At 39.5% G+C, this 25,030-nt stretch overlaps 2 protein-coding genes across 2 annotated transcripts; both read right to left on the minus strand.

Moving 5' to 3' along the window:
* Window positions 1-699: 699 nt before the first annotated feature.
* On the minus strand, window positions 700-6,317 carry cenpu (centromere protein U). The gene is made up of 13 exons (XM_061080218.1): window positions 6,180-6,317; window positions 6,013-6,100; window positions 4,374-4,578; window positions 4,105-4,284; window positions 3,876-3,957; window positions 3,686-3,763; window positions 3,543-3,603; window positions 2,797-2,923; window positions 2,612-2,690; window positions 2,207-2,254; window positions 1,670-1,731; window positions 1,248-1,404; window positions 700-1,036 (listed from the first exon to the last, which is right to left on the minus strand). Exons 1-13 carry the CDS (start codon window positions 6,315-6,317, stop codon window positions 911-913), a joined length of 1,431 nt encoding a protein of 476 aa, XP_060936201.1. The 3' UTR covers window positions 700-910.
* Window positions 6,318-7,393: 1,076 nt separating this feature from the next.
* Window positions 7,394-24,038, minus strand: LOC133011970 (long-chain-fatty-acid--CoA ligase 1-like). Its single transcript, XM_061079919.1, has 21 exons — window positions 23,993-24,038; window positions 16,441-16,848; window positions 15,556-15,670; window positions 15,075-15,139; window positions 14,482-14,583; window positions 14,056-14,155; window positions 13,762-13,937; window positions 13,504-13,536; window positions 13,347-13,398; window positions 12,676-12,749; window positions 11,936-12,013; window positions 11,670-11,804; window positions 11,309-11,443; window positions 10,855-10,950; window positions 10,620-10,692; window positions 10,449-10,537; window positions 10,230-10,346; window positions 9,886-10,029; window positions 9,638-9,742; window positions 9,054-9,125; window positions 7,394-8,900 (listed from the first exon to the last, which is right to left on the minus strand). The coding sequence occupies exons 2-21, from the start codon at window positions 16,633-16,635 to the stop codon at window positions 8,760-8,762; spliced, it is 2,097 nt and encodes a 698-aa protein (XP_060935902.1). The 5' UTR covers window positions 16,636-16,848; window positions 23,993-24,038; the 3' UTR covers window positions 7,394-8,759.
* Window positions 24,039-25,030: the final 992 nt, after the last annotated feature.

The following is a 25,030-nucleotide window of genomic DNA, read 5'->3' on the forward strand; positions in this document are numbered from 1 at the left end:
ATTGGCTTAGAAAAAAAAAGTGCTGTCAGGACCAATCAGCTGTCGCGTTTCAGGAGCGGTCGCTCAAGATGAAAATGCAGTGAAGAACAATTTCACTTTACAGGACACACACACACCTCTTCTGAGGGCACTACTGTGATTTTCTCTAACCTTATCCACAGTGACTCCTTGCTTAACCCTGACCCAAACATTTACCTAAGTTTAAAACCTGTACCCATAAAGTCGACAAATCCCCATAATGTAACTGTGAATACATCTAGGGCCTCCACAACATGAGTAATAGGTGGGGATGGGGCAGTGTGGCCTAGAGTGGTTGTCCTCCAACAAGAAGGTTGGCAGTTCAATCCCCACTCTTCTACATCTGCATGCCGAAGTGTCCTTGGGCAAGATACTTATCCCCTAAATGGCCCCAGATGTTGAATGCACTAATTGTAAGTCACTTTGGATAAAAGCGTCTACCAAATGACATGTAATAATGTAATAAAGTAATACATGCAACACATAACTGTAACACCTGGAAAATAGAATACCGGACGAAAACACACTGATAGGTTTGTTTGTTAGTCAAACTTTATTTTTAAACATGAGGCATTTCAACATCACATGAAAGCAAAACTTTAATGTTATGCCAAGAAAGGAAACATATTGAACATCCTGTTTGTACATAACATATGACACAAAGACAGGAAATATGCTTTTAATACTTTGAAACATGTAAATAAACAGTGAGCCACTTCTGGTCTGAGTGGACAAAATGATGGAGGTTTAACTGAGTGTAATTCAAAATGTTGAGCTGCTTCTCGCCTTAAAATCCAGTAGTTTTAGTGCAGCTCATATTTTATATAAAACATATATGCTTTGAATGTGTGTGTATATTATATCTGTGTGTATGACAATATTCAATAGTGTATTAATTACAAGTCTCACTCTTCTTCAGCCTCTGTTCAATTCTGTCATTGAGTGTTTTCAGCTGATGCTCTGCCGCCTGAACATGCTTCGTCTCCAGCAGCAGGGCTGGTAAGCTGGATTCCCCGTACTGCACCGGAGGATGAGGAGGAGGAGGAGGAGGAGGAGGAGGAGGAGGAGGAGGAGGAGGAGGAGGAGGAGGAGGAGGAGGACGAGGAGGACGAGGAGGACGACGAGGATGAGGATGGGAAAGGAGAGAGAATGTTAATATAGGAGTTTTACTGTGGTTATTTCTATGATTTCTAAAAGTTAACTTTCACGTCATTATTGTGCGTCTGTACCATCTCTTGCTCTTTGGGGTGTTGTTGTCGGTAGTCTAGGTAATGCTGGTTGAGCTCTCTGATGTCATGGAGGAAGACACGGCTTCGTCTCAGATCATCTAAACGCAGCTCAAGTTTAGCTTCCTCCTTTTGTAGCAGCGTCACCTCTCTCTCTGCTCTGTCGGACCAACCACAGTGTTAAGGTCAGTATGAGGACATTAAAGTAAACAACCTTTACATTAACTTTTACTTTCACTTTTTAGGGAAACAAGATTACTGATGAATATTTTTAACATTGAAAAGATAAGTTTTTGACTTAGGTATACACATCTAGCTGACAACACTGTGGATACTTTTAATGACTAATTACTTTATGTTTAGCTTATGCACATAAAAACCTAAGAATAAAAATGGTCATTATTGGTGTCTGAACTGCCTCTTACTTCATCAGCTCATGTTTGGCATCCAACAGTCTCTTTGTCTTTGTGCTTATCAAAGAAGCCACCTGACACAGACAGACACAGACACACACGATAAATTGAAGCCTCCATTAGCATTATCCATCTGCTCTATCAGGCTGTAGTCAGCCACAGCAGCTTCGAGCACAATGACTGCATGCTAACATGCTAATGTTTAGCAGGTATAAGGTCTGCCATGTTCACCATCGTACAATAGCATGCAAGCAATTTTAGACCTACACACAACTTATATGTGAGGCTGGCTTGAATGTCTTTAGTCTCGTAAGTATTTGCTAATAAACCAGTCGCAATCAGACAAACTACAATTATGAAGTGATGATAGCACGGGATGAAAAGTCGCTTATGTGATCAAATCCCACCCCCAGAGGAAAAGTATTTTTATCAGCAAATCGCTGATTAATCACAAATGTCACAAGAGATAAAGTAAAGATATCAGCTATCAGCTATATTGCCATGAATGTCAAACTCAAAGATTTTATCTTTGCAGTTTGCCATAGTTACCTTTGCATTTTCTCTCTTTAGAACCCTGAGCTCCTTGTATGTCGAGACCTGGAAAAGAAGAAACACCCGACAAAACTTGTTACTTACTGACTTATGGCATTAATCCATATCTTCCATTTTCGGTTTTAGTTCATACAACACAGTTAATATACACATGTATGTAAATTTATTATATATATAGTTTTGGACATATATATATATATCTTTGCAACATTTTTGGCATGAAGACATAGTTATAAATGTAGTTGGAAATCCAGTGTGGACAAATCACAGCTCACATATCAGATCAAAAACACGGCACTGGCATTTATGAACTTTAGCCTCAAGGTAATCACTGAGATGACTCATAAACTCAGTGAAGTGTCACGCTATTTCTAGTCTTACAAGTATTTCACAATGTCTGACCTTTTCCAGGATTTGCTCTTTCACATTGGAGGAGAAGGAATCGATGGACTGTTTGACAGATTTAGACGCCACAGACTCACTGACAGCAAACAGACACACACACACAAAGAATGTTACCTAACTGCACCATAAAACAGACCTTATAGATATTTGAGAAGAGTAAGTGCTTAGAAGTGGACATGTACCTGTACTCGTCACAGAAATCGAGGAAGGCATCCAGCACCACCTCTAAATCTGTTGTTGCCTGATGACCAAGTCTCTTGCTCTTCTGTTTATCGGTGTTGGAAGTATCAGCTACTGCAGATGCGCTGCCTTCAGGGGAGAAGTAGGTTTATCATGGTCAGGTGTGTTTCAAGGGACCTGTGGGGCCCTACATCGAACCAAAGTGAACCCCCCAAACCCTCCTCCCCAAAAGAAACACATGATACCAAACCACATCATTCCAAGAGGTTGTTGACCTTTTCAAATATATATAAGTGTCATGATGTAGAGATGTCCCCAAAGGTTGACTCTACATGAGATGGTTTGAAACACTAAGTGGTGTTATGGAGTTGGTGTTAGATTTTTTTTTTTATGTGGTCATAAATGTTTTTGTTTTAAGGGTGTCCTTAAAGAACAATCTTATAAGTTAGTTTACAGCTCAAAAGTTAAATGGGCAGTATCTCTTTAAATGCAAACCTCCACACATCAGATACACATATTTATATTCTAATCTTCAACCAAACCTCTGAAACTATGAAGATGTAACAGAAAGCTATAAGCAGGAGGTTAGGAGGTTTCTGACAAAAGTGTCTTGTCAGTAGCCAATCATAACAATTAAGGGCCTCTCACAAAGTTGTCTTTGCTGTTGAGAGCCATTCTCTGCATAGATGCCAGACTTTGATGTATGAAGTCATAAATTACACTATCCTATTGTACCCTTTATCCTCACCTGATGAAGACTTTCTGCTTTTGCCAAAATCAAATACTCTGGCCTTCTTTGGACTTGGCATCTGAATGAAAGAGATAAAGAAAGAGATGAAAACCAACTACAAACTGATTGTGTTTGTTAAAGCTGCTGAAGTCGTTCCATACCCAACGTGTGCCTTCGTCCACCTCTTCATCAGAGGACAGGACTCTACTACGGCTGAGCTGGCCTGTGTTCGATTCCTGCTGAATGAAAAAAGATCAACATTCATCCATCATCACAAGAAGTTTCCCAAGTTTTGATGTGGCGTTTTTATCACGACAGTATAAAAATAACTGAGATATAGCGTGGATGAACCTGTGATTCAGAGTCAATGGAGTTTCCACTGTCTGATTCATTCTGTCTCTTCATTTGCTTCATCTGCTGCTTTTTCAATGGCCTTGAGGAGAGACACAGACAGATGAGAAAATTGACAGGAAGACAGGCAGGTCAACATGTCTCATAAAAAGGCCATAAGGACAAGTAGATTGTCCCGATGAGTTTTTATCACTTTAAAATTGTCAGTAGCTTCTCTATGTGACCTCACCTCGATGCAGAGGTCTTTCCAGCACTCCTCCTCTTCCCAATTACTTGTTTCTGAATGTTGGCCTTTGGGGGAGGTTTGGTGCTTGTGTGGGGGGTGACGCTGGTGTCAGAATCAGCACTGGCGGGGACTTCCGGTTCAGGTTCTCCCTTTTTTTTCTCTCCTTTTGCTCTTTTCTCAGGTCTTTTCAACACAGACAGCAGAGACAATATACTTAATTCACATCATAATACAAAAGTATTACTACAGCACACACATTTCTTTAACCATACCTGGCTTTGGATTTCTCTGCAGGATTCTTCCTACTTATCTTCCTTTTCTCGCCTCCCGTATCTGGGACCTCCCTCCTCACCGCAGCCCCACGCTGTTTCTTCTTCAACATCTGATCGTCCCCTCTTCCTGCTTTTCCTTTGTCCATCTGTCCCTCCACTAAGACGTCTAAATCTTCTTCCATGGCGGTACTGTGCAGAGGGTTACCTAGGCAGGACAATACAAAGAAAACATGTTAATGGGCAATAAACTATCTGCTCATCTGTAGTAACATGTTAACTTTCTCTGAGTAGGTTAAGCAGGATTACAGAAAAACTAATAGTGATTCCCACAAAAATTGGTGGAAGGATGAAGTATGGGTCTGGGACGAAGCCGTTCATTCATGTTTTCAATCCAGATCAGGGGGTGGATGCAGGTTTTATAATCATTTTCGTTGATACCTTAGAGAATATGAGTAAAGCTTTAAAAAAAAAAAAGAGGTGTTTGATTCAACGAGTGTGTGAAATCTCATGTGGATTCCAATAAAAATCTGCATCTAGTGAATTTTAATTTGGCTTCAATCAAGCCATCAACCCCTAATATATTTTTTCAGCCGCTATATGGTAACAAATAAGGCTAGAAACTTGTAACTACCACAAGTTATTGGTACATAACTACCAATATGTAGCTGTGAAACGTGATGTGGCCTCAGCTATAATACTCCTGTAGTACTGTTGGGCATAGGAGGAGGTAAGCACACTGCTGAGGGCAACTGTAGTTCAAAACTCTAACACCAGAGTAAAGGTAGAACAAAAAAATACAATAAAATACTAGTACTATGGGTATTATAGAGAAACATACAGATATGATAAGACACACTTATTGTATCACACATTATGTGTTAGTGGCTGCTTAGCAAATCTGCTGCTTGATGAAAAAAGCAGCTATAATAGGCAATGAGAGGGGTCGGATGTAATAATATCAGCCAGAGTCTAAATTATTTAAGTAAGCTTGAATAGTCGAGTCAAGCACCTGACCCACAATCTTTGAGTAGAGATGAGTAGAAGGAGTCCACCCGGTCAAGCTCCAAGCTGAACAGAGACAACACTGCCAGGCACTGATTCCATACAGCAGAAAACCGCATTTTATAGATTGAAGAAACCATAACATCTGTTAGTTTGCTCCAAGTGGCCTCGGTCTCCTGAGAAAGCAAATGTGTTTCACCTCACATCTGTCAGCTGGACTCTATCGTTCTGTTCAAATCCCACATCTGCTTGGATCAGTCGACCGCAGATACCATCTCATCCATCTCACTAATCAGATTTTAACCTTTGGTGTTTGATGAGCCTTTGGTTACTTGTAGGTGTCTTTGCCTCGTAACCTGATTTCATTGGTTAGAGTTTTTTAACATTTTTTGCATATTGAGCTGTTTGTTTCGCTTAATCAGATTCTAATGCTTGGTTCTGCTTAATGTATGATCTGTTTATTTATGACATATTATAAGGTGTCTAGAATGGCTGAGTTGAATCAAATGTACTATCATTATTAATACAAATATAATCTGCATGTGTGCTCCATTAACGTCTACATACATATTTAGAGGAGGGAACTTGTTTGGTGTGTGTGTTGTGGACTCGAGGGATATGCAGTGTGAAGAGTCACCATCGTTTAGCTGCAGCCCCTCCATGAAGGAAGCTTTGTCTATGAAAGACAGGTCGGAAGCCTCTGCTTGATCCACAGACGAAGCTTTCTGCATTCAAACACAAAATAAAACTCAAATTACATTTAAAAAATGACATGACATTAAAAATCATAGTACAGTGACTCACTTGACTCTTTGGGGGGTCCTTGGCTCTTCTGCCTTTTGTGGCACTGTGGACAGAGAGAATATAGGGGACCATCTTCATCATCATCATCATCATCATCAGAATATGAGCAGCTACAGGTGACACCTCCAACCTGAGCATCTCCCCAGAGGAGACACTTCAGCTACATACAATAAGCTACAATAAGCTAATAAGCTACATACAAACTCACAGTGTACTTTTTAATTACGATTGCAGCCCTGCTCATTGTTGTGTTTATATCACCGAACGAAACCATGGTGTCCCCCTAGTTCGAGCGTTTTCCTCTCGTTATATCGCTGTATGTTAATACATGAAATGTTGTGACTCTTCCAACAAACGACAAAGCGACGGGTGTGACACGTTAATTCAAAACTAATGATGGATCGTTCTCACCTCATGTTGAAGAACTGCAGCTTTAATATCAGGTTCAACTTTGTAAACAATCCGCTGCTGGTAGTTTCCTTACAGGTTCCCGCAAAATGTTTTGAGTTCCTGGACTGTACCACTTCACATCAGGATGGTGGGTGTTGGAAGTATCAAGCAAACCAAATTATACAATTTTTTATTTTATAATACTTTGGTATAGGCAATATTTAATTTATATTAATACAATCAAAGCCTATTGTGAGCGGGTTATCTGGCACATTGGTCCCTACGGACAGATGAAGTTTGTAAACCCCAGTCATCGTTCTTCTCTTGTTTTATGGCCAAACAACGGAATGACGCATTACCGCCACCAAGTGGTGCGGAGAGTAAAGTTAAATACTGTAATATAAATCCTCTCAATCAATTTTGTTCTCATGAGATATTGGAAAACAAACAGATACCCCCTCTACCAATTTTTTTGGGAAAAGATCACGTAAAGCAAAATGGAACTTTAAACCTGCAAGATTCCGTATCAGTTCACTTCTGTCTGTATATTTTGGACGAAAAAGCAGAACATGTTCTTAAATGTCACAACATCCCGTACCAGTCTATTTAAGTAAGTAAGTAACATGCAGTGACACTAATACATTTAAATATTAGAAATCACTTGGAGTATAGATGACAGGATTCAATAAAACTGGGTAACTTATCTAAATACTTCCAAGCCACACAAAGGTAATGAGATTACTCAGCTGTTTAAATTATTTTTTATTCAAGTTTTTCAAAACAAATCCAAGATGATCGTAAAAACTGTTTTAGTGAGACACTGTTAAAAGTACTTCCATTTAATTCATCATAAACGTACAAGATTATAACACTGAGATTGTAAGTAAAATTAAGAAATGTGTGATTTCAACGTAACATAAGATACATACAATTCAAGAAAATGGAGTCAGTGCCATGAAAAAGAAAATCTGTAGAATAAGAAGTTTAATGGGAAAATATATTAAATAATAAATAAACGCAGAATGTGAATTACCGCTATATATTAAAAATATTTTTATTTCCTTCCAATTTTAATCATTTAATTCTAAAATTATATATATTGATTACTCATTTATTTAACCAAATTTATATAATGTCCTCTTATCCCTTTCCCTTTCCTTGTTCTATTCCCCATTGTTTTTGCAATAAGGTAAAAACGGATACAAATAAATAAAAACTTTAAAAATATATACAGAAAGTGTAATTTATATGCAAAAATAAAGCAATGTTTTTTCAAAATATATTAATTAAAATACAAATGTGAAAATGCTTATAATTATTTGATTCCTATTTGTTCATTTAATTATTGTATAATTTCTTTTTGTTTTAATATTTTTATTTACTTCTCTCTCAGATTTGTTCTTTTTTATGATACTCCTGACTCCACGCATCTCCCCTGTTCCTGTTATAAACATAGATAAATTACAAAAATCGCCCTGAGTGTGTCTGTGTCCCTGTGAACAGCTAAGTTTGTTTGTGCAGTTTCAATATGGCTCATACTGAAGAACACAACAGTAACAATCCATGTATCCAATGTGGATTTCAAATCCAATTGAACAAACTTAAATAGTGAAATACAATTTGACGATAACTGTCAAAACCCCTGAAATGTTCATGTTGTGTGATGTGTCAGGGTGTTTGTGTGACATAAGTCATCACTCTGACCCTCAGTGAAGTGTTCCCTCTTCGTCCTTTAAGTTAGAAAGTGTTAATGTGTGTGTGTGTGTGTGTGTGTGCGTGTCTATGTGTGGTTCATGCCACAGAATTCCTGAGATATCTGATGCCATAGTGAAAAACTGTTTCCCTTTAAAATGCATCATTGGAGATGAGAACTGACCATAACTTCGGCAAAACCCTTCAATCAGTGGCCATATTTATTTTAAAGATAAAATCTACTCTGTTCCTCAAAGGTTTTGTGCGTTTTTGTTCAGAATGCTCTGAATCAAGTTTCATTAAAAGCTACATGACATCCTCTTCCTGTTGTTTCTCTTGTTACTGAGGACTGAGCAGCTGGATGACTCTCTTCCTTTACTTCCTTGTGTGCGTCAGCTTGTCCTCCTCCTTTTCCTTCTCCGACCCCCCTTCTTCCTTTGCTGTCCATCGGAAAACATTTTTGGAGGAGCTCTTGTGTCAGTTGTGTCCCCTCTCCTTCTACATTGTGATCCCAGCGTACAGCTCTTCTATCTGGGGTCTGAAGTGTTGCCGCAGTTCGTTCCTCTTGGCCTTCATCGTCGGAGTGAGAAGGCCATTCTCGATTGAGAACAGCTCGGTGTGGATGTAGGTGGCCCTAACCTGAGGGACACACACAAGTTGGCAGGTTTTGTTGTAGAGAAGGATAATGTTTCACTTCCCGAAAATGTCATATCTGAACAAAGGTTGTAAGAATGCAACAAAGACAGACACATATATTTCAACACTGAGCTGAGTTATGAGCCATTGTTTAACCTGCTCAAAGGACTTGAGGCCTCCTTCCTTTCCAATTCGCACCATGTCCACCAGGATGGCTGCCTTCACATCCTGTGCAGATGGTGAAAAAAAGGTAGGAACTCATAATGATGATATCACAAGTTTGTTCAATCGACCTACAGTACATGGGCTATGGTACATGATAATCTGGCCCAAGTCACATCACTGATTCAGTTCTAAGCTCTTTTTCATTTATCTTTCAACTGACTTTTGCAGCCAGCGCTCAGGTTTCTTTTGGACAAGATAAAGTTTCAAGATTTTTCCCTCATGTGGACATTTTTGTCCACATGTTGTTCTGTCTCTGCATCGATGCAGTCGTCCGCATCACCATACATCAAATAAACTATTAATTTCCCCACCACTTAAAGACTGAGGTACGATCTGGGAAGTTGAACCAGGTTCAACTTTTTCACTACAAGACGTGTCATGTAGCCTTGTTGACCCTTGTTGGGAATCACTGTTGTTTGTGAACAGACATAAATGGATTTACAATGTGGATACAGGAAAAGATATGTCTGCTGCTTGAATTCATTGTATACTAGAATTAAACTACTCAGTATTACCGCTCTTCCACATAGATCCTGGTAGTGGCCCTCCAGGCCCAGTGTCTTCTTGGTCCAGCCAGATAGGAAGTCATGGTCGGGGACCACCACTGCTACCAGACATGCCTGGAGGTAAACACAATACTTGAAAGTCAAAGTGTGGGTTTGCCTGTGTGAGCTTATGAACCCATTCCACTGAGAAATTCTGAAGTTTCAGAAATAGTTCCACAAAGCTTTCACACACACACAGGAAAATGCCCTCCACCCACCTGCAGGCTGTCTCCATGCACAAAGACCTGTGCCACTGCATCACTCCTCAGGTAGATAGTCTCGATCTTTTCAGGAGCAATGTACTCCCCCTGTGCCAGCTTAAAGATGTGCTTCTTCCTGTCCACAATCTTCAGTGTACCATTCTGGGAACACATTCACAAAGCAATAAAGTTTGTACAAATAAATCTGGCAACAAGCTGTCAGAGATTCAAAAGACTTAAAAATCTCGCTAAATGTAATGAGCTTTCATTAAAGTTGTGTACGTATGTTTGGAGTTGAGTAAAAAATAGTGAGGGTGTTATAAAAGTATACACGAGTATGAGCCTAAACTACATGAACTTACTGGAAGCCATTTTCCAACGTCTCCTGTATGAAGCCAGCCATCTGCATCAATAGTCTCTGCTGTCTTCACTGGGTCCTTCAGATAGCCCTTGAACACGTTTGTACCCTTCACACACACCTAGAAACCAACATGGAAACACGATTGTTAACGACAAACATTATCATATATATATGTAAAAGACAGCATCTCTAGGATGGCTCATTGGTCAGGGAGTTTTACCTCTCCCTCTCCGTTTACAGCCAGATAGTTCATCTCGGGCACATCCACCAGTTTGATTGAGTTACAGGGCAGAGGAGCTCCAACATGACCTAGTGACGTGAGGTTCAGTTAAGTTCTTGTTCTGCTGAATCATTTACGTGTCATGGTTTACAAAAAAAAAAAAACTCTAACCTGCGCTCCAGTCTCCTGGGATGTTCATTGTGCAGCCAGCAGTGCACTCGGTTTGTCCATAGCCTTCATAGAACTGCAAGAGAGCACAAACTAAGATGAGCTAATGAGGAGCATAGAATGATGTGGACCTGATTACAGACTCGATGGCAGAATGTTGTGATACGTTACAGATTTCCAGGAAAGATGACAGAAAACATGTGAAACAAGGACTCACTGTTGAGTGTGTGTTTGTTACCTGACAGCCTATTGCAGCTCTGAGGAAAGTGAGAACAACAGGAGAGATGGGAGCGGCTCCTGTGAACATGAGACGAATACGACCACCGAGGCTGTCCTGTAGAGGGCAGCAAACTTCATTAATGCTTGCATTTACGATGAAGAGATGACAGCAGTGTCACAACATCGGCTGGAGTTACCATCAGCACAAATCTTATGCTTTGAAAACCTCCAACTCATGCACACAATGCAGTCTGAGACAAGCGCTTCAGATTGACAAATCATTTTACCACATTTTTCTCACAATAGGACAAATCACAGTGTAAAAGGGCTTACAAGTAAAGTACAGACTCCACTTCAATAATCCACAAAATCAAATAAGTTTTTGGAAACTCGTAATCATACAACCGTGGACATGTAGGAGTTTAAACTGTGCAGTGTCAAACAGGAGTTGTAAATGTGCTGGTTCTGTATACCTGGACCTTCCTGAAGATTAGTCGATCCCAGATACTGTCTCTCCTCACGATGCCTTTCTTCAGCTCTGCCTCCTTCCTCCTGTAGGCAAACCCCAGCAGCCAGCGCTCCAAAGTGGTGTTAGCCTTGCCAAAGATCTACAAACACAGACACACACACAGCTTAGTTATAAGATACAGCATTATTTCTGTTATCATCATCCTCATCTAGGTCTCTGCTGCACTCGTGCAAAAAGCAGGTCAGGTGATGCAAGTATTACAAGTATTGCTAGTTTTAAAATGTTAATATGAGCAATGTCAGACATTCAGCAGCAGCATGAGCACGGCTTTAACCTTTTGTCCTTACATCAGTGTGTCCACCTACCTTATCATACATTCTGTTGAGGACTCGGGGCACCGCAGGAAACACAGTCGGTTTCAGTGTGTTCAGGTCGTCTGTCAGCCGACGAATGTCTCCCTGGAAAAAGCCGATCCTTGCTCCATGGACTAACATCACTCCCTGTCAGCAGAAAGGGAGTGAGTGATGAGAGATGCAGAAGAGGAAAGTGAAGAGTGAGTGATTATAGAGGAGTTGTAGGAATACAGATTTATCTTAAACAAAGGGTGACAAAAGGAACTAAGAGATCATACCTGTGCTACTCTCTCAAACATATGAGCCAACGGCAGGAAGGATATGTGGACATCACTGGCACTAAAAGAATACCAACTCTAAAACAGGTTCACACACATGCAAAGGAACACAAAGACACACAGGTACACACACACACACGAGAACAGACGGGGAGAGAAAGACATCAGTGATGATGTTGGTACCTCCACCACCCTCTCAAACATGTGGGCAAGAGGCAGAAAAGACAGCATCACATCCTCCGTGGTGGTCTGACAGTATGACTGGAGAGAAAAGCAAAGTGTTTATCAAAGCCCCTCACTCTATATCCTAAGACATGTTGGTGGTTTTTCCCTCACACCGTCTGACTTTCATTCTCTCTGCTCCATCTTGTATTACTCCATTAAACAAAGCACGCTCACATTGCTCTAATCTCGCTTTTTCCATTTACTCACTTTCCTACCCATCTTGTGCTCCTGGTGGCCATTCTGAGTTACTCCTGGTAATTCATATGCAGATGCTAGCAGAGCAGTATCACACCAGGAGAAGTGTTTATAGTCAAAATAATGTGGTGTCTCCCTCAGCCTCCACTTCCTTATAGAGGAGGCTGTGGAGGAGAGGACGAGGTAGGAAAGGAACCTGCCTCCTCCTCCTTTGGATTTATGATCTAAAAATGCTTCCATTCCAAAGGTTAGAGCAGACAATTTGAACTGTTGTTTCACTGCAATTTAAACACATAACATGTTTCATCAGCCTCTCTCACCTCTGTCAATTTGATGAAGGATGAGCAGTTGGACACAATATTCCTGTGTGTCAACAAAGCTCCCTTTGGATCTCCTGAAAACACAAACACACCTTTAGAGAGCGGGTATACATTTCTTAGGTATTGATGGAAATTACGATTGCTGCGGTAGTGTAGTGTTACTGGTGTTCTAGCATATACAGTCGACAAACAGCCAATCATCTGTTTGATTTCTTATGGACATAAAACTTGATAGATACATTTTTGTGTATCAGAGGCAGCACCCACGTCACATATTATTAATACTAAGCCTGCAGTTATAAAATGTCAGCTCCGAGCAGCAGCAGAGGGTGACCTAAACCCAATAGGCACTCCCTTGTTTGTGTCTGAACCCAACCCAAGCCTGATGCAGAAAATAAAAACTTTCCATTATTACAGACATGAAAAAAAAAATCTGCCCAACTAACGTGACAAAACCGATCCAAACCCCAATGTCAAATGTTGTTGTCCAGGCTCAGGCACAACTTCAGGGGCAGCAGAAGAATGAAGCTGCTCATAGTTAAATCTTAAGTTACAGGTTTCACTCAGTAAGACCAGTGTTGTCATGAGTTTATTACAAGGTGGGAAAACTACTACACTTTGACACAACTAATGGTATTTATTATTGGTGCTTTTCTCCATGTGCGTCTCACCTGTTGTTCCGCTGGTAAAGCAGATCACTGCCATGTCGTCAGGCTGCGGAGGCTGGAGGGATGGTGTTGTAAAAGGTCAAATGGTGCCAAATCACACACAACTTAATCATTGATAGAGATAGAGATCATTTCACAGGCCACTGCTTACAGTACTTACCACTGGTTGGTGATGCTTGGCTTTCCCAATAGCCTGCAGAACAGGAAACTCTAGTTAATTAAGTCAATATAGATGGAATATAAAAAGGACAGAGAAAGTATAAAAACTGCAAAAAATAAAATCTAACTAAAGAGCAACACAACTGGAATGAAGCCAACACAAGAGGAAAACTATCAAGAAAAAGAAAGAACATAACAGATCACTTCTGTATAAAAATCAGTAGAACAAAAGAAAAAAAAACAGAAGTTGGCTGCTGACCTCCATCTCTTGCAGACTGAGGATGTGAATTCCAGCCTGTCGCCCCCTGCTGACCAGGTCTGGACTTGGTGTCTCCATTAGAACGATGGTTTTCACAGTGTGTTTCCTGTTCTTGGCACAGTCAAGTACCAGGTTGACTTTTTCTACCACGTCACACACAATCGTGTGGATGGACGCTGCAGAAACAAAAAAACAAACCCATGTCGAACAATCACCAGCAGCTCTTAACCTTCACTAAGGGACACATAAGAAAACGGAAGCATGTGTATTCAGGTGGTTGTTACTGTGGTTTACCTTTGTCCAAAATGTAGTCAATGGCCTCTCTTCCCAGGGTGTCGTACAGAGGGACTGACACTAGTGAATATGTGTAACATGCCAGCTCAGTGATGTTCCACTAAAACCACACGCACATAAAACAAACACACAAATGAAGATCATATAATGTTACATTTACAATAACAAAACACCGATATGAGGATAAATAGAAGAAAAGCACTTTTAATTCTGTGTCAAGTGTCTGTTTGTGCGTGTATGTGTTATTTTACAGATATCTTTGTGAGGAGTATTTGGGCTGTTTGAGGGTTGACTTGCTTTCAGGGTTAGGGTTGGAAATAGGTTTAGGCATTTATGGTTTGATGGTTAAGGTCAGGGTGAGGGGCTAGGGAATGCATTATGTCAACGTGAGTCCTCACTAAGATAGATGTAAAAACGTTTTTGTACCTCAGGTCTGTTCTGAGAGAAGATGCCGATGTGGGGGTCGGTGGTCTTGGAGTGTCCTTTGTGAACAAATGCGGAACCCAGATTCTCTGCTCGCTCCTTGACCTAAGAGAGAGCACACACACACACACACACGTTACTGAACTGAATAGCATTTTATTTGAGTTAATTCGTCTTTTGAAATGGATTTTTTGTGTAATAGGAAATATAGTTCAAATACAGCCCAGAGGTCATCTTAGGGCAGCACGATGGGAAGCCACACAGCAATCCGGTTTGGCCAGGGTCTTTCTTTGCAGAAAACCCTCCGCCCGGGTTGTGCATTTGTGAAAGGCAAACTGCGGGTAAACACCATAGCCAATTCTCCAGATTTTATCCGCAAGTCTTATCTGAAAAAGTGTACACCGCCTCTTGCTCCATGGCAGCTAGGATTGGCTCACCCTGAGACTCTCTAACAATGGGTGGTATAGATAATAGATGGGGGTCATATTTCCCCCACCTTTCCACCTGCTTTATCAGTACCACCACTATGTGTCAACTACTGTCCAGCTGGAGGCCATAAGGTTTTTACAAGGCGAGCTGCTGTTGTTGAGTCTTACCTCTCCATATGATATCCATTCATAGGGCTGTTTTGGTTTCCTGGAGCCCAGGCAGGCACCATTATCTGAAGGATGAAAGGAGAAACACAGATGGGGGAAGAGAGAATAAAAGAAAAAAAGACAATGAAAAACAGAAAGAGAAATTTAACTTAACACATATCACACATGTTGTACACATTGCACATTCCTCTAGTCACTAGTGTATATACACTGTGGCTGACTGGAAAAGTACATACTGGGCAGAAGTATTTACTGTAGATGTACGATGATGTGATGTAACCAGTAATGGCTGCCGACTCTAAAGGTTTCTCTACTTTTGACAAAAAATAATCAGCCTCCATGACAATAAATAAAGTAAACAATGTTATGCAAAACTTAAAGTTAGCACATCAAGTTTAAATCCCTTGTATAAGGAAACATTTGTATATTTTCTGGACAGTAGTAAGTCTAAATAAACCACACCATGTTATTTACAACTTACTGGAGACTCGGGCTCCTCTGAGGAAGAACTCGTACATTGTCCTGCCGTCATCATACACATGAGACAAGTGAGCAGCTCCGTTCAGAAGAGTTGATATGCGTGCAAAATCTCCGCCCTGATGGAAGACGCAAATGTTGGTTATAAACCATATTATTTATCCGACAGCAAATCCAACATCAGATTCAGTATCTGGACTCTGTTCAATTTATGTCAAGCTAAAGTTTGCTTGATTGTGAATCGAAAAAGACCAACATTTTCTACCTTATTAACATGTGATATCCCAAAAATAAAAAATACTGCATATCCATGAGTCACAAATGGACACAAATAGCTGTAAGAGAACAGCAGAAAGAGGGAGGGTATTGTCCTATGAAAATTAAATAGTTGTTCACCCTGAGTAAATCAGTTATTGTAGTGTTTTTTAATGTCCTCTAATTCCAGCCAACTGTGTAAGTCGCTGTCAATGCCAATGTTCCTTCAGCAGGTTGTTTTCAAGCTGAGATTAAGGGGCCATCTGACCTGAGAGTCTACTAACTGGACTAGCAGGGCCCAGCTAGTTTTGAAAAACGACACAAAATTAATTATGCTAGGTAAAATACAAGGCAAGTTTGGCTCCTTGTATAAAACTGCTTCAATTAGCATAGATGACATAAAACTGAAATCTTAAGGCCTTTAATATAGTAGTAATGTTCTAAGAGATAAAAAGCATCAGTATCACTATCCTGCATAAAATCTGGTTACGACACCATCAATTTTCATACACTTTATATTCAATGACATTTCAACTGTTCAGCTATGTATTAATTGTGGCTGGACCTGAACAGTATAACTTTAACAAAGAGTTTAAACCAGCAAACTCTGTCAAACTTGACACTTTAAACTCACCGGAACCTCAACTGACTGCATGTGGAGGTCACAGACTGATGGGAGTGCCTTGGGGCGTGTTGCCAGGTAGTATGCGGTCGCAGCAGCAACTGCCCCCACACTAACAAGCACGGGGGCAGGGACGCTCCTGACGCACTGACGAACATCATCCAGATCTGGCAACCTCAGCCTCTGGAAGATCTCCTTGCTCAGCATGATTCTACTGGGGAGTGTATTTAAAGAGGAAGGGCCTTTTTGTATGTTTGCTTGGAGTAGTAGATTTGTGTGCGTGTGAAATTAACACTGGAATAATGGCTGCAGGATGTGTTAGATATCAGCGAGCACTCTCTGCAGACCTGGGGGAGGTGGAGCTACACTGAATGCCCTGAGGTGATGGAGTGTGTGGAGGGCTGTAAGCCAGGAGAGGGCCTAGAGTGAGGAGGAGAAGATAGGTCATTCATTGGTTCCACAACAACAAACAGGCTACAGACATGGTTCTGCCTGGCTGCGATGGCAAAATAAATACTTACACCATAGAGACCATTAACTGTATATAAAGATATGACATGATAGCTTCCCAAAAGTTAAGCGAAAGTGTCCCGACTGCCACCTGGTGGCTGGCTGCAGTGTTGGACATAAATCCCACCTCCTCCATGTTCGTGAATGAGACATGGACCAAAATACGTTGAAGTGCACTTGATTTACTGAGTTATTTGATGGTATAAAAATGGGCTGAAATGACAACTGAGACTGCGATTGGTCAAGCACATATATTGGCAGGACCTTGCTACCACGGCTCCACCCCCCAATTGCCCCATGTTTCCTTTCAAATGCACAAGATTGCAATGTTCGTATCCGTGATATTTTGGCTTCATTTCTGGATAGTGGGGGAGTGGAGACCTTGTTGTCCATCTTTATATACAGTGTATGAAAAGGACCATGCTTCTCTGTAGCAAATTGCAGAGCAAACCAAGAAATCTGTTGAGTTATTTTAAGATCGATTTTGGCATAATATAATCAAAATATGGCACTCTGAACTTCAAACACATGGCATTAGATTGAGTGGTTGTTGAGACATTTCCGTCTGGACGAAAGTGTTTCAACAGACCAACAAACCTCACTGCGAGCATGCTCGTACGGCAGTAAAGAAAAATATACATTACTTTATATTAAAGCCCTACTTATACATTGGTTGGCCATTACAAATATTTCATAGGCATATTGGTTTCAGCTTTTATGTTTGCAGATATGCGCCCATATCAAGTTTTTAATTTACTAAATAAACAAGTCAGACAAAATGTGCATTTATGTTTGTATTTAATGCAAACAACAATTTTTTTTATTCAAGTTATATATATATATTTGGTTATATGTGTATATTAATAATTATTCACAATAAAGTTATTGGTTAAACTGGAATAATATAAATAGGGTTTGATAACCACCTTTTGCAGTTTTCTTTTATAGATATGTTGGCCGATATCTATTTAGAAATGGTTTTTTTCTTTCTAATATCTGTGCCAGTAACAGCCCCCAACAATGTATAGTCAGTCAGTTCTAACTAATAGCTTTTTAGTTCCAATCTCACTTGGTTTAAATGCAAAGTAACAATATATTAATGCTTTCTTTAGTTCATTACTCCACTGCACACTCAAGGTCAACCACCAGCCAGAGTGTTGAGTACATTCAACTCAGACCACTGCTGCTGCAGAATAATAACAATGGAAGATGTTACAGCTTAATTAGATCACACAATATATCATATATTTAACAGATTATCTCTGGACAAGTTTAGATGGTGTCAAATCAAAGATTATCTTGGTGTGTGTTTAACAGCTGGGGACTAAGGTTTTAACACACACAGAGCGAGAAGACGTGTTTAAGAATAAATAGATTAGAAACAGAGTCTGAGACGATGAATTTAGGCAAAGATTCCGAGTTGGAGATAAAACTGAAACAACTCTGATCAAGCAAAAACAATCCTCTGACTGACTGAGGGGGATGAGGGGCTACTCTCACCAGATTGGTGGAGACTGATATGTTGATTACATGTTGTACAGGACAGGTAGAGAAAACAGGGAGAATAGCCTTTAAATAGTGATTAATATGTAAAACGTATTGACTGATTAGAGTGAGTGTAATTCAAAAACACTACAACGTATATATTCTCATGACACCTTTACTGTAAAAAGCCATTAATATATTGTATAACCTGACTACAGATGTATCTGTGTTCAAAGGCTGCTGATTGTCACTACACTGAAGGTTCCTTTTGGGAGACATCTCCCCTTCTGTTGATACACTGCAAATATATATGGGCATTAGGCAGGTATGACTTAAGATTTAACTTTCACTTAGTTTCACACAAAGCATGAGAAAAATACTCAGTGACAGGTTACTTAAAAAATGTAAGTATGGATACAATGCATGACGTGATCTGAGACAGTTTAAAATTGGTCAAAGACAACAAATACAAAAGCAGTCAAAGACATTTTAAACTGTAAAATAACAGTGTGAGTGCACAGTAACATTACAAATACAACATTGCCTGTTCGTGTGTGTGTTTGCAATGCGTGCAAAAAAAGGCACTGAAAATGAAGGTTATCTATTAGTTTGTTCATTGATTTAGCATATAAATATCTGTGCAGAAAACAAAAATAACTTTTCATACCATGACAGAAAGGTTAACGTTTTTTTCAGTTTGGAGGTAAATTAGGAAGCAATATTATTACAGTCAGGTAGGTATTTGTTCGATGTTATGATGCAGCCTCAAATCCCTAATTCCACAGTCCCTGAGCCACCTCAACAGATAACTGCACATTTACCTTGAATATACTTCACAAGCTCCAAGTACTAACAGAAGAAGAAGAAATAAGGAGCACTGCTAACCTCTCAAACCTCTCAGCTGTAAAAACTTTTATGGAACTAGACCTGGCGCCTAGAGCTTTCAACAAACTAAATGGAGAGAAGACAATGTCAGTCTACTTCCACTTTCTTTAAGCACCATACAGATGAATCTTCATCCATCCTGCAATATTCCTCACCTGGAACAGGGAGCAGCCAGGTGAAACAGCAGCTTCCCTTTGCAGCTGAACATCCAATAAGAGCGACCTTGTGAACGTTGTGTTTACTGCAGCTACAACAGGATGCACTGATATACTACTGGCACTAAACACTCCCACTGACTGTTACAAGGTGATGTGTTAACCTCTGCTAAACCACCAATCAAAGGTCAGACTGGCTCGGGGGAGGTCTCTGATTGGCTAGTTGTGGCAAGACGGGCGGCCTGTGCGTTTCAAAGACTTGATGTAAACAATTGTTTACCCTATCCAAGGACAAGATCAATTGGACAGTAAAGGTTGAGGGAGCACTATTAAAAGAGTAAAACTGCAATAAGCATGAACACACGTTTGTCCCTTTACACATCAGTATCTTGTGTCTGAGACTCTATGAGATATACAGCTTCCCTGCAAAAGCCAGCAGGATAAAGCAGTGGCTTGCTCGGCTCACCTTTACCCCAGTGACCTATGAGTCCTGACCCGTGTGTGGTCAGCTGAGATGATTAGACAGAGTCAGATAAAAGCTGATCGGAGGAAAACCTCCAGAATAGAGATGATGCCGACCTGTTGACTCACTGAATTCTGCCATGTACTGTTGTGTCTTTCATACTAGGGCTGTGTTTACTGTTAATTGTTTTCATTAATGAAATGTGAAAAAATACTGGAAAAGCCCTGTAAAATTCCCTATATTGTAAGTTTCCATTCTATATTGCCTATCCAATAGTCCTTAACTTTATGTAATTCCTTTATTGACACATAAGTAAAAACATTTAAATAAAAAACAGAAAATCCTTGCATTTAAGAAGCTGGGAGATACTGTTCAGCATTTTCTTTTGACAAATGGTTTAATTTATTAAAATTAAATAGATTCCGTTTTTGTTCATTGATGAACCACTTATTTGACTAATCGTTTTAGATCTTAATACATTAGATTGGATCCATAATCAGACATGTTAAAATTGATGCGACTGCTGAAGAACATCGCACACGTGTCACCATGTAAATGCATGATACAGATACTGCTGTTTCTTTACTTTACACAATCAGCTGAGTGAGTGAGTGACAAAGTAAAGTGATTGATTACATTGTCTGTGGTGATTTTATGCTAGTCTGGATTATCAACCAAGCAATAGTGAAAACGGTCGCAGGGACACCAACACCACCAGGTTAACTGTATCTCAACAATGTTACTGATTTAAAAGTTGAAAATGTGTTTGATAGTTTGCACAACTGAAGTAGAATAAAAAACTAAAACCAGAATGGCGAGGGTGCAAACGGCCGCCAAGGCCCAACAGTCCCCCTAAATTCAATCAAGCCGCACCTAATTTCACACATATCAGTCCTTTAAATGTTCCAAATTTGGACATGCAGATCCATAAATTATTCCCTGAGAAAGTGAAAAATAATTCCTGTGTAATCTTCAAAACAAACATACAAAACAACCAACAAACAAAAAGACAGGTGGCAAAAACATTAACCTATACTTGGAAGAGGTAATTATGCAAGTTTTACTGAATCTTTTAGGACCCATATTGTAAAAAGAGCTCTATGTAAACATATAGTGTTTATAACTTCCTAGACTTAAAATGATCCAATATCTCACAAGAGATAATAATAAATGATGCAAACTCAAAATCTTGTGTCATTAGGTCATTTCAGTTCAGCTTCTTCGTTTCAGTGAGCTCCATTATCAGGCAACATATTTAGGCTACTGTACCAAACTTCATTATAAGTAAAGTAGGTCCATTTCAAATAAATATCAACTCTGTTGTCTCATAAGTTAGTCTCATGTTCCAAAAAACAAATAGATACTGGAAGAGATTTGGGTTTAAGTCATCCAGACAGGTTCTCTCCTTCAGTCTTTGCTCTGTCACTCATTTTCCTTCCTGGTTTTGCTTTCACACTTTTCTGTGTTCCTTGCCTCTACTTCAAGTGTGCCCTCTTCCTTCATTTTGCCTTTATTATTTAATTCTATAGATCCTTCTTCCATCACTGGAAACTAAACTTTAAATTTCACATGTTACACTGGAATTTGTGTTACATTCCCTGGGATGATGGTATGTGCACCACCACATCTTTCGCATCAAGCATTAAGGCTCTGCCAGTAGTTGTCCAAACGGATAGACCTTGTATAAAGACGGACAACACGTCTCACACTAAAGTTAAACCCAAATAATATCCTGGATAAAAACACAGCCACCTTGAAGTCAAAGTCTATGCAGTCCAAACGGGAGATGAAATCATGGTGCTAGGTCCTGTCGACACAAGCTTGACCAATCGTGTCTGATTGGCTTCACTTTTGGGAAGCAGTCATGTTGTCCATCTTCATATACAGTGTCTGGGCAGACCTAGGTGGTGACATTTCCTCAGTAATAAAAGGTCCATTGATTTGCATTCAGAGGGACTGTTGGGGAATTACATATAATGCATTTGAAGTTATTTTAAAAACCAAAAAGATTCTGGGCTTTTGAGGAAAACATTCAAGGCTGGAGCTCCATAAATCGCCCCCACACATTTTGAGCCCTTAATACTAATCAATAATCATTGATCACTACACAGTAGTAGGGCCTGGTCGCACATACCAGAATGTATCAGTGGCGAACCTTTGATTCCTGTCCACTTCCCTTCAGTGTGCTTCCTGTGGTGCAGCAAATCCACAGTGTGGCTTAGCATGTAGTTCAACATCGGTGTACTAAGACCTTGGATATCCCTTAGCATACGTGTATGTGTAGCCATGTCTTTAGTAGGGAGTACCTAATTAAAGGGCTTGCTAAGTGTATAGCAGTTACTGATACTAGTACTATATAAGTACATCTTGAAAACAGGCATTTACCAGTAGGAGAGTATTTAATATAAACCATATTGATATTATATATCATTTTATACAATAATATTGTCTTTTGCACACTCTGTCTACATATTCTTAGTATTATTATAGTATATTATCTATTGTATAGTCAAATACTTATATTTATACCTCTACTATATATCATATCATACTCCCTGTATATTCTTTGTATATATAAGTCTATATACACATATTTATACATGTGTACATGTTATTATTATTATTATATGTACTGTTGCTGCTGCCATTATTACTATATACTGCTATTATATTGGTATAATTACTATCATATATAGATATATATTATGTTATATTATATACTATATATACTGTACTATTTTTATATACTGTAACAATAACATTACCATCATATCATCAGTACTATTACCATCATCTTGCCACTGCACCTTATCAACATATTTATCTTGTGTTTCTGTTTTTATTCTTTCTACCTCAATATTTTTTATTTTATTCTATTGTATTGTATTTTATTGTATTCAAATATACCGGCTGCTATGACGACTTAATTTCCCTTCGGGAATGAATAAAGTAATCTATCTATCTATTTTCGCATACTGAAAATGTGACATAGCCTACTGAGTTCAGTGCTTGTGCTTAATCCCCTGAGGGAAGTATTTTCACATACTGTAAATACTCCAATACAAAACACAGTTCTGAATACCACAACCCTCAGGGGATTGAGCATATACAAGCACCACAATCAGTACCCCACTTTAAATACTAATAAATGATGATTCCAGTTTATGTTATATATATGTCTGCTCAGGCTGGCAAACTCTGCAACTCCATGTTATGCTCATGCACGTGCACTACCTCCCTCTGAGCAAAAATCCTATGTTGCATGCGTGCATGTGAAGCACGTGACTCGATTTTAACCCGTTGAGCCTGGGGACCGTCCCGGTGTGAATAACGAGCGCCACCACAGAGAAAGACAGAGGGGTGGGTCTAAACTCGAGGGGAGGTTCACCCAATGGAAGTAGGGTGGGTTGATGGATGTGAGCCAATCACAGGCAAGTCAACTTTCACCTCAAAACCTGCAGTGTGCTCCTACATACATGACCCTGAAGACACATATGTACACTGTGTCCACCTGCCACACACAGACACACACACAGTGATGTAGTGGCTGAAGCTGTTTCCATTGATACCATTACCCAAACAGACCGCAGAGGAAGTAACGTAAATGACTGACTCCATTCAAAACGTTATGTCAGAGGAAACTCATTCATAAAAACTACAATTTGTCAGGAACCATTTAAATGGAAGATAATGACCAGCTGACACACAATACAAGGGGAACATGAGCAGATGCAGCTAGTTAACGGTCAAAGTGAACGGAACTGAATTCAAACACATATCACTGGCGTTGTATTTAAGAACAGGCCACTTTCTGAAATAAGTAAAGTCAGCACCGAATTAAAAAGTACCTAATTAGGAATATATCCGAAGCTTTCAGTCACTCGTACGCGTGTTTTTGCGTTAAGACGACACATTAAACTTAGACCGGAGTCTCAATACAATACCGTTATTTCTTCTTTTTTTTAAAAGTATACTTGTACATTTTGGTTCAACATGCACCATAGAACCTATTCTTTAGCTCGTTGTGTTTAAAAACCGAACAAGAAGTGATTAGTAAACTTCCCACCTGTTCACTGCAGCTCTCCCCGGCTTCTCCTCCTTCAATATCGACCACGCGCAGATGGTTACGCTTAAAAGAAAAATACACCACTTCCGGTTCAAATGTTTCAAAATAAAATGTACCCATTACACAGATTCTCAACTGACGAAGGAATAAACCACGCTTAAGCTACATAATAAGAAGAAATTCACTTTAATTTTTTGAAGAATCTTAGGGACATTATAAAACAATGTAAATGTTCCCAGGTTGTCTTTAAGGCATTTTAGAAATTTTAAATGTTTGGTTTCCAGTCATGGTATAAACAGGAGCATGAATGTACATATAAGTGATTGATGATCATTTTGCATTTGATTATGGCTCCACCTAAAAACTTGACATGAATTTTAGCAATAACTTTAGGAATAAGGGCAACACTGAATTCAGCTTCTAAAGGACTGAGAAAATATATGTCTATAATCTTTCTCCTGACTCATCAGATCCGATGTGAACATCGACAAGTTAGCCTGTTAGTTAAAGACTAAAGAAACACCAAGATAAAACTAAATGCATTTTTTGTACATTCTTTGATATTAGTTTGTGGCAAACTATGAAACTAACACCAAATTACAATAAATAAATACATAAACCCTGGACTTTGCCTCCTTAGTGTCATTTTGAATTCTACTTCAGTTAGACAGATTTCATTATGTATTATTCTATGATCATCTTCCAATCACAGAATTGCTGTAACATAATATTAATCTTATGGTGGACCATGTATTGCGCATCATATAATATTGTAAGTCATCCTGAGATTCCCGCCCCCACTGTACAATCTGCAGAACCAGGTTTTTACAGTGGTTTTCTGGTCGGCCGTCTTTCAGGCATCTTTCCTGTCTATGAACAACAGTTTGTCTCTGATTTGCAGCTGCTGATTTTTGCAGTAATAGGAGTAATATTCCTGGAGTGACCAGAACCACGCAGCCTCTCTTTTACACTTACAGTACATGAATTTCTTGTGGCACATTCAACTCATAAGTTTACAGAATAAACCAACTCCTGCAA

This window comes from Limanda limanda, chromosome 10 (genome assembly GCF_963576545.1).
Source record: "Limanda limanda chromosome 10, fLimLim1.1, whole genome shotgun sequence".
NCBI classification, from domain to species: domain Eukaryota; kingdom Metazoa; phylum Chordata; class Actinopteri; order Pleuronectiformes; family Pleuronectidae; genus Limanda; species Limanda limanda.